This window comes from Zonotrichia albicollis, chromosome 7 (genome assembly GCF_047830755.1).
Source record: "Zonotrichia albicollis isolate bZonAlb1 chromosome 7, bZonAlb1.hap1, whole genome shotgun sequence".
Classification (NCBI taxonomy): domain Eukaryota; kingdom Metazoa; phylum Chordata; class Aves; order Passeriformes; family Passerellidae; genus Zonotrichia; species Zonotrichia albicollis.
In genome coordinates, this window is record NC_133825.1 from 46,127,165 (window position 1) to 46,139,739 (window position 12,575).

Below are 12,575 nucleotides of genomic sequence, written 5' to 3' on the forward strand. Positions count from 1 at the left end.
ACCTGTATTGCAGTAAAGGGATGGACTACACAATCCATGATTCCACTTTTCCCTCCTGGCTCCACATCATTCACCTTTATAGAATTCTGGGACTTAAATTCCCATCCAAGTCCTGATGTTGTACTTTTTACAAGCTAGGCTGTGTTTAACATCAGGGTTGAGGATAAATAATAGAACCTCATTAATACACTCTGTTCATTAATTATACTTTTACTTGGAGACTGTACAGTCAGCAGCTAAACAAACTCAGAGAAAGAAAATAACCATTCATAATACTGAATTGTCATCTAGATTACATGCAACACTTCAGAGGAGTGTACTGTGATACCTCTGTAAAATTAATAAGGTCTTAGTTAAACCAGGCCTCATTAAAGTATCTCCCATTAAACCTTTCCTGGAAAATTGGAGAGAAAACATCTCTTGTGTGGATTAACTGGCTTGTCAGCCAGCTCCTACTGTAAAGGCTACAAGTGAAATATGGCAGAGCCAGGAAAAGCAGGAGCTCCAGCCTTCAGACCAAATAAATTCCACTTGACAATATTGCCTAATTAGAGCTAAGATAATCAGCAAAACAGCAAAAATAAGAGCAGCTGGATTTGGAGTTAAATGAGAGACCCAACACTCCAAGTGCTGCCATCTTCAATAAATGTGGTGCACAGATAAAATTAACCAGTTTCAAGGACTCATACTTTGGTGACAGATTGACTTTTCTGTAGGACACAAGAATTTTAATATTTTGTCCAACATCTGAGCTGGCCTGGCTGTGAAGAGCTTTACAGAGGGACCGTGTCAGGAAAGTGAAGAGAATTATCTCCATAAATATGTTTTCACCTTTTTCATCACAGCACTGCAGTGTCCATTACTGAATATTGACATTACCTCGCTTTTGGGAATTCTCACAAAGAGACAATTACGAAGACAAAATTCAGATTACAGGGTGTTAAATAGTGTTTGAGGACTATCCAAAATTATTAAATCAACAAAACTGAAGCTGATGAAGCAGCACTACATCAATTAATTTGTTTGATAAAAACCTTAAAAATACTCTTAATTCCATGCATTCTTACAGTTACTAGCAAGGACTAATGGGTTTGTAGAACTATAATTGGCAAAATCTGAAATGGGAATGTTGACCTCATTTCTCACATGAAGGAAAAAACTGAAGACATATAAATTGTAAAATACATTATACTCCCTTAAAAAAATAAATTAAAGACCAAAAAACAGAAAACCAAAAGCACAAGAAAGCCACCCAAACAAAGTCCCCAGCTCTTTTGTCTCTGCATTGCACAATTTACAGTTCTCACTTTAACTGCCAGTGGTTGCTATGGAGTCCCCAAATGAGCCTTCAACTAAGATTTAGTGTAAGTCAGAAATGAGCAGGGAATTTATGACTGTGCTGAGTCATGAATTAGACATGATGAATTCCCACCAGCTACCATCACTCAGAGGATGGTTTGTCTCAGGTTTATTTACATGATCCTGAATAAATCTTCTTAGCAGCTCCCTTGGACAGAGACAGGGAAGCTACCTCTAGTAAATCTGAAAACATCCACAAGCACAGAACTGACCAACAATTTAACAAACTGTGCCTCTTACTCCTGGGTTTTTAAGGTAGGATTTTAGCTCACTTACATCTTACACAAATTAGCAAAATCACAGTTATTAAGAAAAAAATTTTAGTGAAGTTGTCCCAAATTAACAAAATTCCTGTAACAAGTAAAAGGTGTAGAGCACATCCCTGCTGTGCAAATGTAGGTAGTTAATGCCACATTCATCACATTTCTGTTTTTTCTTCACAACATTTGAACTGGGAGTCCTGAACATACAGAATATGGTTGGGTTTTTTATGGACCACATGAAAATAACTTGATCCAAACCAAGTTTATTTTCTCAAGGTGCAATAACGAGAAAGAGACTTGTTGATGTCAGAGGTCAGCTGAGACCTACAGAACAAACATCATCTGCCCTGATAAAAACCTAGAAATAATACTCCAACATGAACATCCATGTTCCTTTCACTTCACTTCTGCTACAAACTTCATCTTAAACTCCAGAAACAAATAAAAAGAAACATGGATTTCTAACACAAGGAATATAAACATTTCTAAGATTAGAAAAATAAATCCCCAGGGACGTGGTCACTTTTCTCCCAAGGGAGTTCAGACTGATAAAAAAAGTAAAGAATAAAGTTAAGCAAAAAGACACAGCTGCGGTCTGTGTCTGTTTCTAGAAGAAAAATGGAATTGCAGAAAAATGCTGTGTAAAATTCAGCACAGCCTCAGCACCTGGACTGAGGAACAACTGTAATAATTTACCAATTATACACAGTAAAAAACAACAGCTTAGGAAAAAAAATAAAGAGGCAATTGAGTAATTGCATTCATTATCTTTACCTACTATGAAAACATGGAAATATACACAGACACTGATATTCTGCTTTACATAATTACATTTTCAGTAGAAATCCCCTGTCAGCATTCACTTATGGCTGTTGCTATCCAGAATGGAGAATCTCTTTATTTCTGCTTGCTGATGCTCAAAATAATGTGGTTTTCACAACCCCTCTACAAGTGTCTTAAAGAAAAAAACGAACCTCAAACACTTTGTAAGAAGCTGTTAAAAGTAAAGGAGAAAAGACTTTAAATATTAATCACTAGAACAACCAAAGAATTAATAATTTTTCACTCATGGTATTTTTATTCTGTGTCACATTCTCATAGTTGTTTATTCCAACATGCTAAGTTCCATTTATTTGGTGTAGGCTTTTAGATAAGCAAAGGTGAAAGGAAAAAGCTTTTATGGAAGGAAGAAATGAAAAGAAAAAAGATTTTAAGGGACTCTGCAATCCTGAAAAGAGCACCTGCCTTCTGACATCCAAAAACCAGACATACCTCCTAGTCAAACACATGTGATAAAATACACGTAGAGAGATAAGGACTTTTTGCACCAGCTAAACCTTGAAGGAACATTAAAGAAGCTTGATTTTCACATTTAGCACATGTTCATCAAGTCAATCATGCAAAATCCTTTTGGAAGCCTTGGTCACTCTAAAAGACTTTTCTCAAAATCCCTTTGGGTTTTAATGCCCAAATTTCAGCAGGATTCAGAGGAATCTCTCCTCAGGCACTAACCCAGCCCTTCAGAAGGAGCAGCTGGGTAAGGCCAGAGCTCTGAAGAAATCAATGTTCAATTTTAGCTGCTGATGTAGAGGAGGATCCCAGGGAACTCCAGGGAGAAAACAGAAGGAAGGAAGGCAGGAGGAGGATAAAAATGGTGTTAATAAGACACACAAAAGGAGGGATTACTTCCTCACTTGTGCAGCTCATCATTCTCAGCACTTTACTACTATATATTTTTGTCTTTATTATTTGCTGTTTGTTTTTAATGATCCTGCCAAAAAAACCAAAACCACTGTGTTGCCAAAACTTTTATTGCTTTCTTAAATAATGGTTTTATAATGCAGATACTTCACTTCTTTATTATCAAATGGTGCTGCAAGCAACAACTTGGCACTCTATACCAAGCACTGACTCATCAGGATATTTAGTTGACTCTTTATGACCTGTTTACATCAAAAGTTGTTTTGTGCTAATTGCAATGTAGATTTATTCCTACAAACTTATAAAATTAATCCTGGAAAAGCAAGTAGTTTCAGGGCAACTCCAGTCCTCCAAACTACTCCCAGCTAATCATATTTTTCTATTTTAAGGTAAATAATAAGACCAGTGAGAAAAAGAGACTAAAAAGAATAAAATAATAAAGCATAAAAAAAATAATGATGATAATAAGAATAATAAAGAAGAAAAATATGACACTTGAAGGTATGAAAGCACCAGCTCTTTTTGTGTGGAACTAATGACACATTTAGCAAAGCTTTTTGCTGGTCACTGGCAGAACCATAACAAGCATGTGCTTACACCCCCGAAAATCCCAGAGGATCACATTAAATCTCCTTCCCTCACAAATTTCACTTTGCACAGCAAATCTGAGCTTACTGAAAACATGAACTAAATTCCATAGTGAGACATGGTGAAAGAGTCTGGGCAAGGGAAGATGAGGCAGGCTGCTGTGGATGTGGACATGCAGGACACCCCTGGATGCATTTCACTGCTGCACGAGGAGTGATGCTGAAATTCCTGAAAGCAGCCAAAGAAATTGGCTCTCAAGCGCCATAAAATTCCAGGGGCACCACTCACAACCACAATCAGTCTGAGGTATTTAGTTTAAGAATGATTAATCACAGTTGAATCAGCCTTTTGTTTCTTTTCTGACATTTCAGAGCCCTTTCTAGTATTCCATCTATCTGAAGTCTGGCCATGACTTGATACCAAAGGAGACTGTTTGAAATAATTCCATTTACTTTGGCCTGCATACAAGTCTGGATAAAGGTTTCAGTCAAAACACCTCTTCACATCATAGAATGGCCTTAAAATGGCACACAGAGATAACAGAGCACAAAGACATTAAATCTGCTGTGCACTTCCAAGTGCTCTGAGAGTTATTTACCAGCACCAGTGGGGTGGCCTCCAGGGGAAGCACATCCTTGACCCAAAAACAAGGAATGATCTGTGCTCCAACTTTCTATCTTTATATTTTTCCACATTATTCACAGATAAAAATGGTCAGGTGTAAGTGTTCAGCAAATTGCTATCTATGTTCAGTACTATGAAATTGTATCATCCAAAAGCAATGATTTAAAGGGAAAATGCACTACATTCACAACATCTATGCATATCCTAACACTGAAAAGGCCTCACAAAATCCAGAACTAAGGAAACTCACATAGAAAATGCCACCAAATCATTCCCAGCACAAGAACTTAGAGGAGAAAGGGATTTAAGGTCAGCCGAGGCCAAATGGCTAATGCAAGGCAGCAAATACACTTATTATTTATATCAGAAACACAACCTCAAAATCCATTTCACATCACCCACCATGAGACTCAAATCAGTGTGACAGGACTGCAATGGAAAGAACAGAAAGGACCTTAAAGAGTTCAGAAGTGATTGGAAAATGTGAATTTAGTAACATAGAGCCACTGAGTGACATTTTTTACTTGAAGGATGCAGGATAAAACAGAATATCAATCCAGGAAGAAAATCCAAGGTCCTCTTAAGCATTTCTCTGACATGGCTGTTTGCTAAAGGTGCTTCTTTTATTTGTGCAATTCCATAAATGTACTTGCAAATTATTGCATTTAACTGAAAACATTAACAACCACACAGACAGGACTTAAACACATGAGAAGCAACCCTGAGACCAACCTCATTTTCAAGTAAAATACTTTATGCTTAAAACTTCATCACACACTCCAAAATGCATTAGGAAAAAGACTTTGCATCTTATGACTCTTGGAAAATTTTCCAGGAGCCTATTTTCCAATGTGAGAACCACCACATCTAACAGAGCCTGAGAAGGTTTCCCACAAGGTTGTGAATTTCTTCAGAGAACCATTTAAATCTTGTATTACCCTAACCTACACAGAAAAAAATGGAACAAAGCCATTGCTTAAGGTTTTTCACTGGATTTTTCCATATTAACATAACAGGACTACAGGAATCTTTTTGTCTCAATTTAATGTAGATTTTATTTTACTAGTTTGTAAATATTAACCCATACATGGGAACAAAGCAGAGAGGGGCTGGGAACTCAAAGATATCCTAATTTTGCAATGCAATCCCTTCCCCTATCTTAAAAGAAATTTCACAGGGAATCCACTGTTCCAAAATCACATTGCAATCAATGTTGGCTGCTGGGGAACAAAAGGAATGGGAACAGTGAGTCAAAAGGGAGCTTTATTTTAAAAACCTCTGTAATTATGTCTGATCCATGGGTTAGTTGATACTCTAACTATTCATCTTCCTGCCTGAGAATCCAGAACTCTCCAACTCTGTCACTGGGCCAGAGGAACCCCAGCTCTGGGATCTGCTTGCAGAATTTTCAGGCCTCCAATCTTCCACTGGATTACACCCCATTTATACACCAAATTGTACCAGTTGTGGGAAGAGAACCCTGCAGATGAAATGGTCACACACTGACCCCAATAATATCCCCCAAATCTTTGCCTTCACTGTAAATAAATTCTGTGTTCACATAAGACACTTCTCATACAGAGAATTGTTCCTGTGGTCAGCCTCCCTCTCTGAAGGTCCCAAAACAAAGAATTTGCAAACAAAATTACAAGAAAAAGGCTAGAAACCCAGTGAATGGCTTTCCAGCTCCTTCTCTTTCTTTACCTGACACCAGTTTAACATCAGTCACTCACAGCCTGTCACTCCTCCACCGCAGTATCATTAAAGGAAGGGAGCCTCTAAATTCTCTATTAAACTGCAATAAAGCAAAGTCTTTAACATGAAATGCCTCCAAGTCAGCCAGGCATTACTGAAATTACTTAATCTGCAAAGTCAGAACTTCCCCACCCTACCTCACCACTCCCAATCACTTACAGGAGCAGCAGCATTATCCAGATGCATTTCAGGGCTCAGCCTGATAATTTGGTTCTGGTGTTCTGTTTCAGTAAGGGAAAAGTGGAACTACAGAATTAATGTCAACCTGATTTTCAATTTCATTACTTTTGTCTACTTCTCAAACAAATGCATCCAGGAAAGGAAATATAAAATAGAAGAAAGGCCCTTGCAATTCATTTATTGGATTACTGCTGTCCCAGCGGAGAGCATTTTGTGTGTTTTAATCACACAGGTACAGGCTTTTCTTCTTATCCTCCCCAGTCCCTGCTCCAGCTTTAATTACCCAACACATTGACTTGTCCAGGTTTCTGGAAGACTAAAATGTATATCCTACCAAATCACAGTCATATCAAATAGTCATTAATTCTAAGCAAGGGAAGAAAAGGAGCTTTTGTGAAGGAAATAAAAAGTAAAAATACTCCCACTACAATTTAATCAATTTCCAATATGTAAGAATGAAATCTAGAAGCATTGTGGGAGTGTTGCATTCTTGATGCAATCATTTTCAATTTGCAGCACAGACTCAACAAAACATTGTAATAAATAATACAAATGTAGAGTGGTTCCTTTAATGCAGTGCCTGAGGTATGAGCTTCATTAATCTATGTACACAAAGTTCATTTATTTAGCAAAGCACTATAAGCAGCTGAACCCAAAAGTTTCTTAACCGTGACATCTTTCAGAAATGGGATTTTTGGAGTTTTTTTGCTATTGTTGCCAGATTTGTTTTTTAAGTGCCCTGGTAAAAAACATCCACTCATTTTACAAGTCTTGCACCATGCAGGTTGTAGAAGAGATAAGTGATGTTAAATTGCAGTCTCTCAACATAAACAAATCACCCCAAACTTCTAAATATCTCCAAAGAGTAGAGGAAGTAATCAAAACCTTTAGTTCAAGCTGGTGATGTGACAGCCTCTAAGATGATTCAGAAGAGAGAGGGCAGATTTTTCCAACTCATCCATCTTTTTCCATCAGAATTAATATTCTCTTTGTTTGGCCAGCAGATGGACATAAAAATTCAAATTGGCAAAGGGGACACATACACACAAGTACATCATCTACCAAAACAACAGGGATTTCCTATTTTCAGAAAACAATTCTCATGGTCACCTGTAGTGCAGGCCATAATCAAAATAAAATTCCTTCACAACCATCACTTTAATGAAACTCACAATTTTTGGCCATTTGAAAACACTGCAGATTTTTAACACATTCTGAGAGGGGAAAAAAAGGAAACAAAAACACTTTGCCTCTTTCTCTAGATTTTGTGAACTTTTTAACTTTCCAGATTATTAACAGATAAAAATGGTTATGTGTAAGTATTCAGCAAATTGCTGTCAATGTTTGGTACTCTGAAATTGTATCATATTAATATCCAAAACCAATGATGCATTTAAAGAGAAAAGGTACCACATTCCCAAGATCTAAAACCACAAGAGAGACACTCTTAGGAACTGAGGTCTGAATAAATGTGAAGCCACCAGGGGTTACAAGGCAGCCAGAGTGGTTTCTGTAAATGTTCTTGGGTTTTCCTGATCCTCTCCTCAAAATCTGCTCTGCCTCAAAATCTCTGCTCACCAAACTTCTCACTGGTTTCATGGGCAAAACTCTAACAAAAAATAAAGAGTAAAACCCAGCCAAGCCCAAGAAAACATCTTATCACTGCCTGGAGTCACTAAGCAACAGGTACAAATATGCCAGCCTCAAAAAGGGAGAATTTTAGTGTACTGAAAGAGACCCTGTAAACATGAGATAGCCAGGTAACCAACTGACAAACATTATCTGACAGCCTTGAAAACCTCTCTTAAGCCAAGATGTAATAAATAGCACATGCAACTAAATTGGGCAAAAAAATCCCTAAGTCAAGTTAAATAATAACCAGCATTCAAATTTAACCATATAAAGTCTACATTAAAATGCAAAATGACAATTACAAAATATTATATTACTAGGAACACTGTCAAAAGCTTTGAATAACAGCACACAAAGGAAATAAGTGAAAACACACTTTACCTTGTATCTCATTTTGGGGCATGAATGAATGTAGAAACCCATATAATAAAAACAGAGATCAGGAGCTTTTACACAAAGCTGTCTGGTAAAAGCAATTTCCCTGTGAGGGGAAAGAAAAGACTAATTACATTTGAATACAATTCTTAAAGGCATTTTACCTCTTCATATTGAAATATTTTACAGCTGTCTCTTAATCTAGGACTTATAAAAGGACTAGACTTCTATAAAATAAAAATTAGCATCATAAACTCCAAACTAATGTTTTTAAAAATCCCAAACATAATAAACTGAAAATTATTACTTGGAAACCTAACAAACAAATCATCAAAATGCACAACACCATGTCAGCCTTAAAAATACTTTCATTTTTGTGTTTTAGTCTGCCAACTGTCTGATTTGAAATCTAAATAGAAATTACCAAGACCCTTTTCTTAATATGTTTCTTGTCAATATTTGTGTACACTGGAATTCTACAGAAACCTACTGGTATTCTGGAATTCTACTGGTTAACATGGCTCAGGAAAGCATCAGAGCTTTTTTTGAAAAATGAGCTTCAAGGATAAGTCTCTTGTTTGTTCTATCATTTATGCTCCAGCAATTTGCATGTAAAACCATCTTTATGCAACAAAAGGTATTTTTACCCATCCCATGTTTGTTAGTATGATTGTCTCATTTATCCTGAAAAAAAAATCAATGTATTACAAAAAACAAGTTTGCTTTTTATTTTACTGGCACAAGGAAAGCACTGTTACCACAAAGACTCAGCCAGTGCTTCCTCTAGAAATGATCATTTTTGCAGCATTTCTATCTGTGCAGATCACTCCTGTAACAAACTGGATAAAAAATGGATGCTGGTTTTACTTGGTGTGTCAAAGGGATAAGAAGATGTCCCTGCTCACTGCAGGGGAGCTGGAATAGATGATCTTTAAAAGGTCTCTTCCAACACAAACTATTCTCTGATCCAAGACATGAGTACATTCATATAGGAAGCATCTACAAACACTGGAGGCAATTTATCCCTTAAAATTAAATTAGCATGACTCAGTATTTCTTGATATTTTTTTTCCTGTGGCAAGACTGGCATTTCCAAGCAGTTGCTTCTCCCCTTGCTCTCCACTTACATGCCTACATATTTCCAATGATGCTCAAATCCCATCCTTTCTACAACTCAGCAGCAACAATTCTCAGAGTGCCGTGAAGTGGAAGTGACAGCAATGCAGTCCAACCTCCTTGGAGTAAAATTGGCAACAGCTTTGAAGGTATCAGATTCCTTTGCAACTTCCTAAGTCCTCCCTGACTCAACCTTTTTCTTCCCCTTTTTGAAAGAAGAACGAGGTTGGCTCCCTCCAGGACTGTTGGGAACTCATTTTTATTGCCTTAAATGCTGCAGAATTTACAAGCTGCTTTTTCACAAGCTGAGCCATGCACTCATGGTGCAGCTACAAAGTTTTAAATTTATTATGTAAAAAATTTAAAATCATTTAAGGAATTCATAAGCATGGATTATGTCAGTTTATTATTACATAAAGTAATGTGATATTACAAATGCTAAAAAATAATTCTTAGGAGGACTTAGTATTTCATGCAAGGAAAATATTAGTCTAATTTCAAGTATCTATCATTTGTAATGGAATAGTTCTAAAAATCTAAACCATTAGGAGAAAAAAACATCAATTCTAAGTCATAGGAGTTCTAATGTTTTTCCACATTTGTTAATTCTGATTAATTCTATACAATTATCAGGTCCTAATCAAAATCCAATCAAATTCAGATTAGACCTTTGAGATATTAAATTGCACATGGTTTATTAATTACAGACGAGGTTTATGAACTAATAGTGGTAAGAAGTTTCCTTGAAGTGCTGTTTGTGCTTAGCATAGCTGAAATGTGCCATTTACCCACCCTGCAGGGTGACACTGAACCAGAGCTGAGAAGGAGCACTTGGAGAAAGGGGAAAGCTGCATCTCCCAATTCCAGGGCTCCTTTTGCACCTGACATTGTGCAGTGCAAACCCCCACAGGAGAAAAGATTCATGCTACAGCTTCTCACACTCAGACTTGTGCACAGATGTGTCTGGCACGAGGCTCAAACCCAGCTGCTCATGAGAACACCACATTTGTCTGTGGCCAACTTCTTTCATATAAACACAGAAGCAAAAAAAGGTAAGGGAAAAATAGAGTTACACAAGTATTTCCACGAATTTAGGGTGGATATTTTTCACTTATAGTAACAATGGGAGCATAAAATTGCCCATGGAAGAAAAGCAGTAACTTGCAATTTCACATGCAAGTTTTGTTCACAGTGAAAAGCAATACCCACAGTTCCTACTGTTTTGCAAGACCATGCTGGATAGTTAATTTAAGGCTTTAAAATTCACAGAATTGCTCTCTCCATCAGGCTTTCTGAAGAGAAAGATAATGAGATTAACATACCTGAAAAATATACATAGTGCTAGTACAGCAGGAGAGCACTAATTCAGTACACAATACTTTTAAGGTACTCTGTTATTTATGATCTCTATGTGCATAAAACTATAAAAGTGATTAATTTCATTTGGTAACTGAGCTTAGAAAAACATCAAAGGAAAAATTATTTCTGTTCGGACAAAAAAAAGGGCTTTTCCTGCTGAAACTAAGCAATATTAAATTATTTTCAGTGGCAATAAAAATGAGGCATTTCGTTTCTGTGTGTTTTCTTAACCTGTAAAAGTATTTAGCTAACTAGAAAGTTACATCCCTAGTCAAGGATGACAATTAAAAATTTACCTGGAAGGCAACCAACCCCACAACTATTTTGCTAAAGGTAGCGTTGCTAGTATATATTTAGACTAAAAATAAAACTCCAAGTTTAGAAACAAGTATTAATTCCATCCAGATAAGGAAAACGTTCTCTTACCGTAATGCAGAGTAGACTCCCAAAGATAAGAAAGAGAAGTCTGGGTCATAGTACAGATAGACTGAGGACACACAGTAGGGCAGGATATCAATGACACCAACAGCAATGATCTTCCCATCCAGCCAGTACTGCTGGTGGAAGGAGCCATAGCCACACTCTGGTCCGTTTGGGGCATGCTCTGCCTAAGGACAAGAGAGGGGTTAATTTAGTATGAAAACAATCCTAAAGAGAATTTCAACACCTAAGTAAATACTGTAAAAATTTTTGCTGGCCACTAGTATTTAGAAAAAAAAAGGAAAAAAGGCATTTGAAAGGCAGGGAAAACAATGTTATTACTGGAACTTTTGTGCCCTTTGCTGTTGTCACAGTGGGTATAACCCACATATCACACATCCCAACATGAATCTGAAATAGCCTCTGCCATCCAGCACTTGTGCTACTGACAGGACAAACCAATGTGCTTCTTTAAGTTATTAATGAATTATTACATGCAAACTTGGTGCTTCCAACAGTCCCTGTCACAGCAAGGACCTCCAAGTTCTCCATGTCCCCAAGCACTGGAAACACTTTCAGCATAGAAATTGATTTCCTCAGAGTGGCAATTGAATTTATTTCAGATGACCATTTATAAAAAAACCTGAGCGGCCCACTCTTTATGAGATGTTTACTCTCTATAACAAAACACTTTTTATCCAAGAATCTGAAACTGTGTGGCAACAAAATCTGTGGAACCTCTTCTCTGTCAGCCCACATCAGAGCAAATCCTGCAAGAGCACCAAGGGACTGCTATTGTTGTGTGCTGTGGTTTTGGATGTGCACTGAAGTTTGACTCTGGATGGGGTAAAGCACCTCGAGCCAGAAACTGATGCTTGAAGTTAAGAAGAAAATGATCTCCCTAATTTAAACTGTATTACACAAGCAACTCTGGCATGCCATTTTCTCCCACGTCAAGTTTACTTTAATCCTGAATTCCACTGTGCTCAACTTAATTATCCATCTAGTCATGTTTTTCACTGCATTGCCAGGTCTTCAGAAAGCTGCTTCTCACTCAATAAATCTGAAAATATTGCCTGCTATTTCCAACTGTTTTGCATTACATCAGCTGAAGGTGGGTTTAATCAAGTATTTTGATACAGTAGCCCTGATTGAAGAGATGATAGGCAGAAGAAGTTACTCTAATTGGTACCACATGTGTCA

At 37.1% G+C, this 12,575-nt stretch overlaps 1 protein-coding gene across 6 annotated transcripts in view; it reads right to left on the minus strand.

The window, feature by feature from the left end:
* ATE1 (arginyltransferase 1) overlaps positions 1 to 12,575 on the minus strand; it is a 67,661-nt gene that overhangs the window by 32,041 nt on the left and 23,045 nt on the right. For all 6 annotated transcript variants that reach the window (XM_074545368.1, XM_074545364.1, XM_074545366.1 and 3 more), the window contains 2 exons: positions 11,379 to 11,560; positions 8,484 to 8,583 (listed from right to left, as the gene is read on the minus strand). In XM_074545368.1, coding sequence (XP_074401469.1) covers positions 8,484 to 8,583; positions 11,379 to 11,560 — 282 coding nt within the window. The remainder of the gene's footprint in view (positions 1 to 8,483; positions 8,584 to 11,378; positions 11,561 to 12,575) is intronic.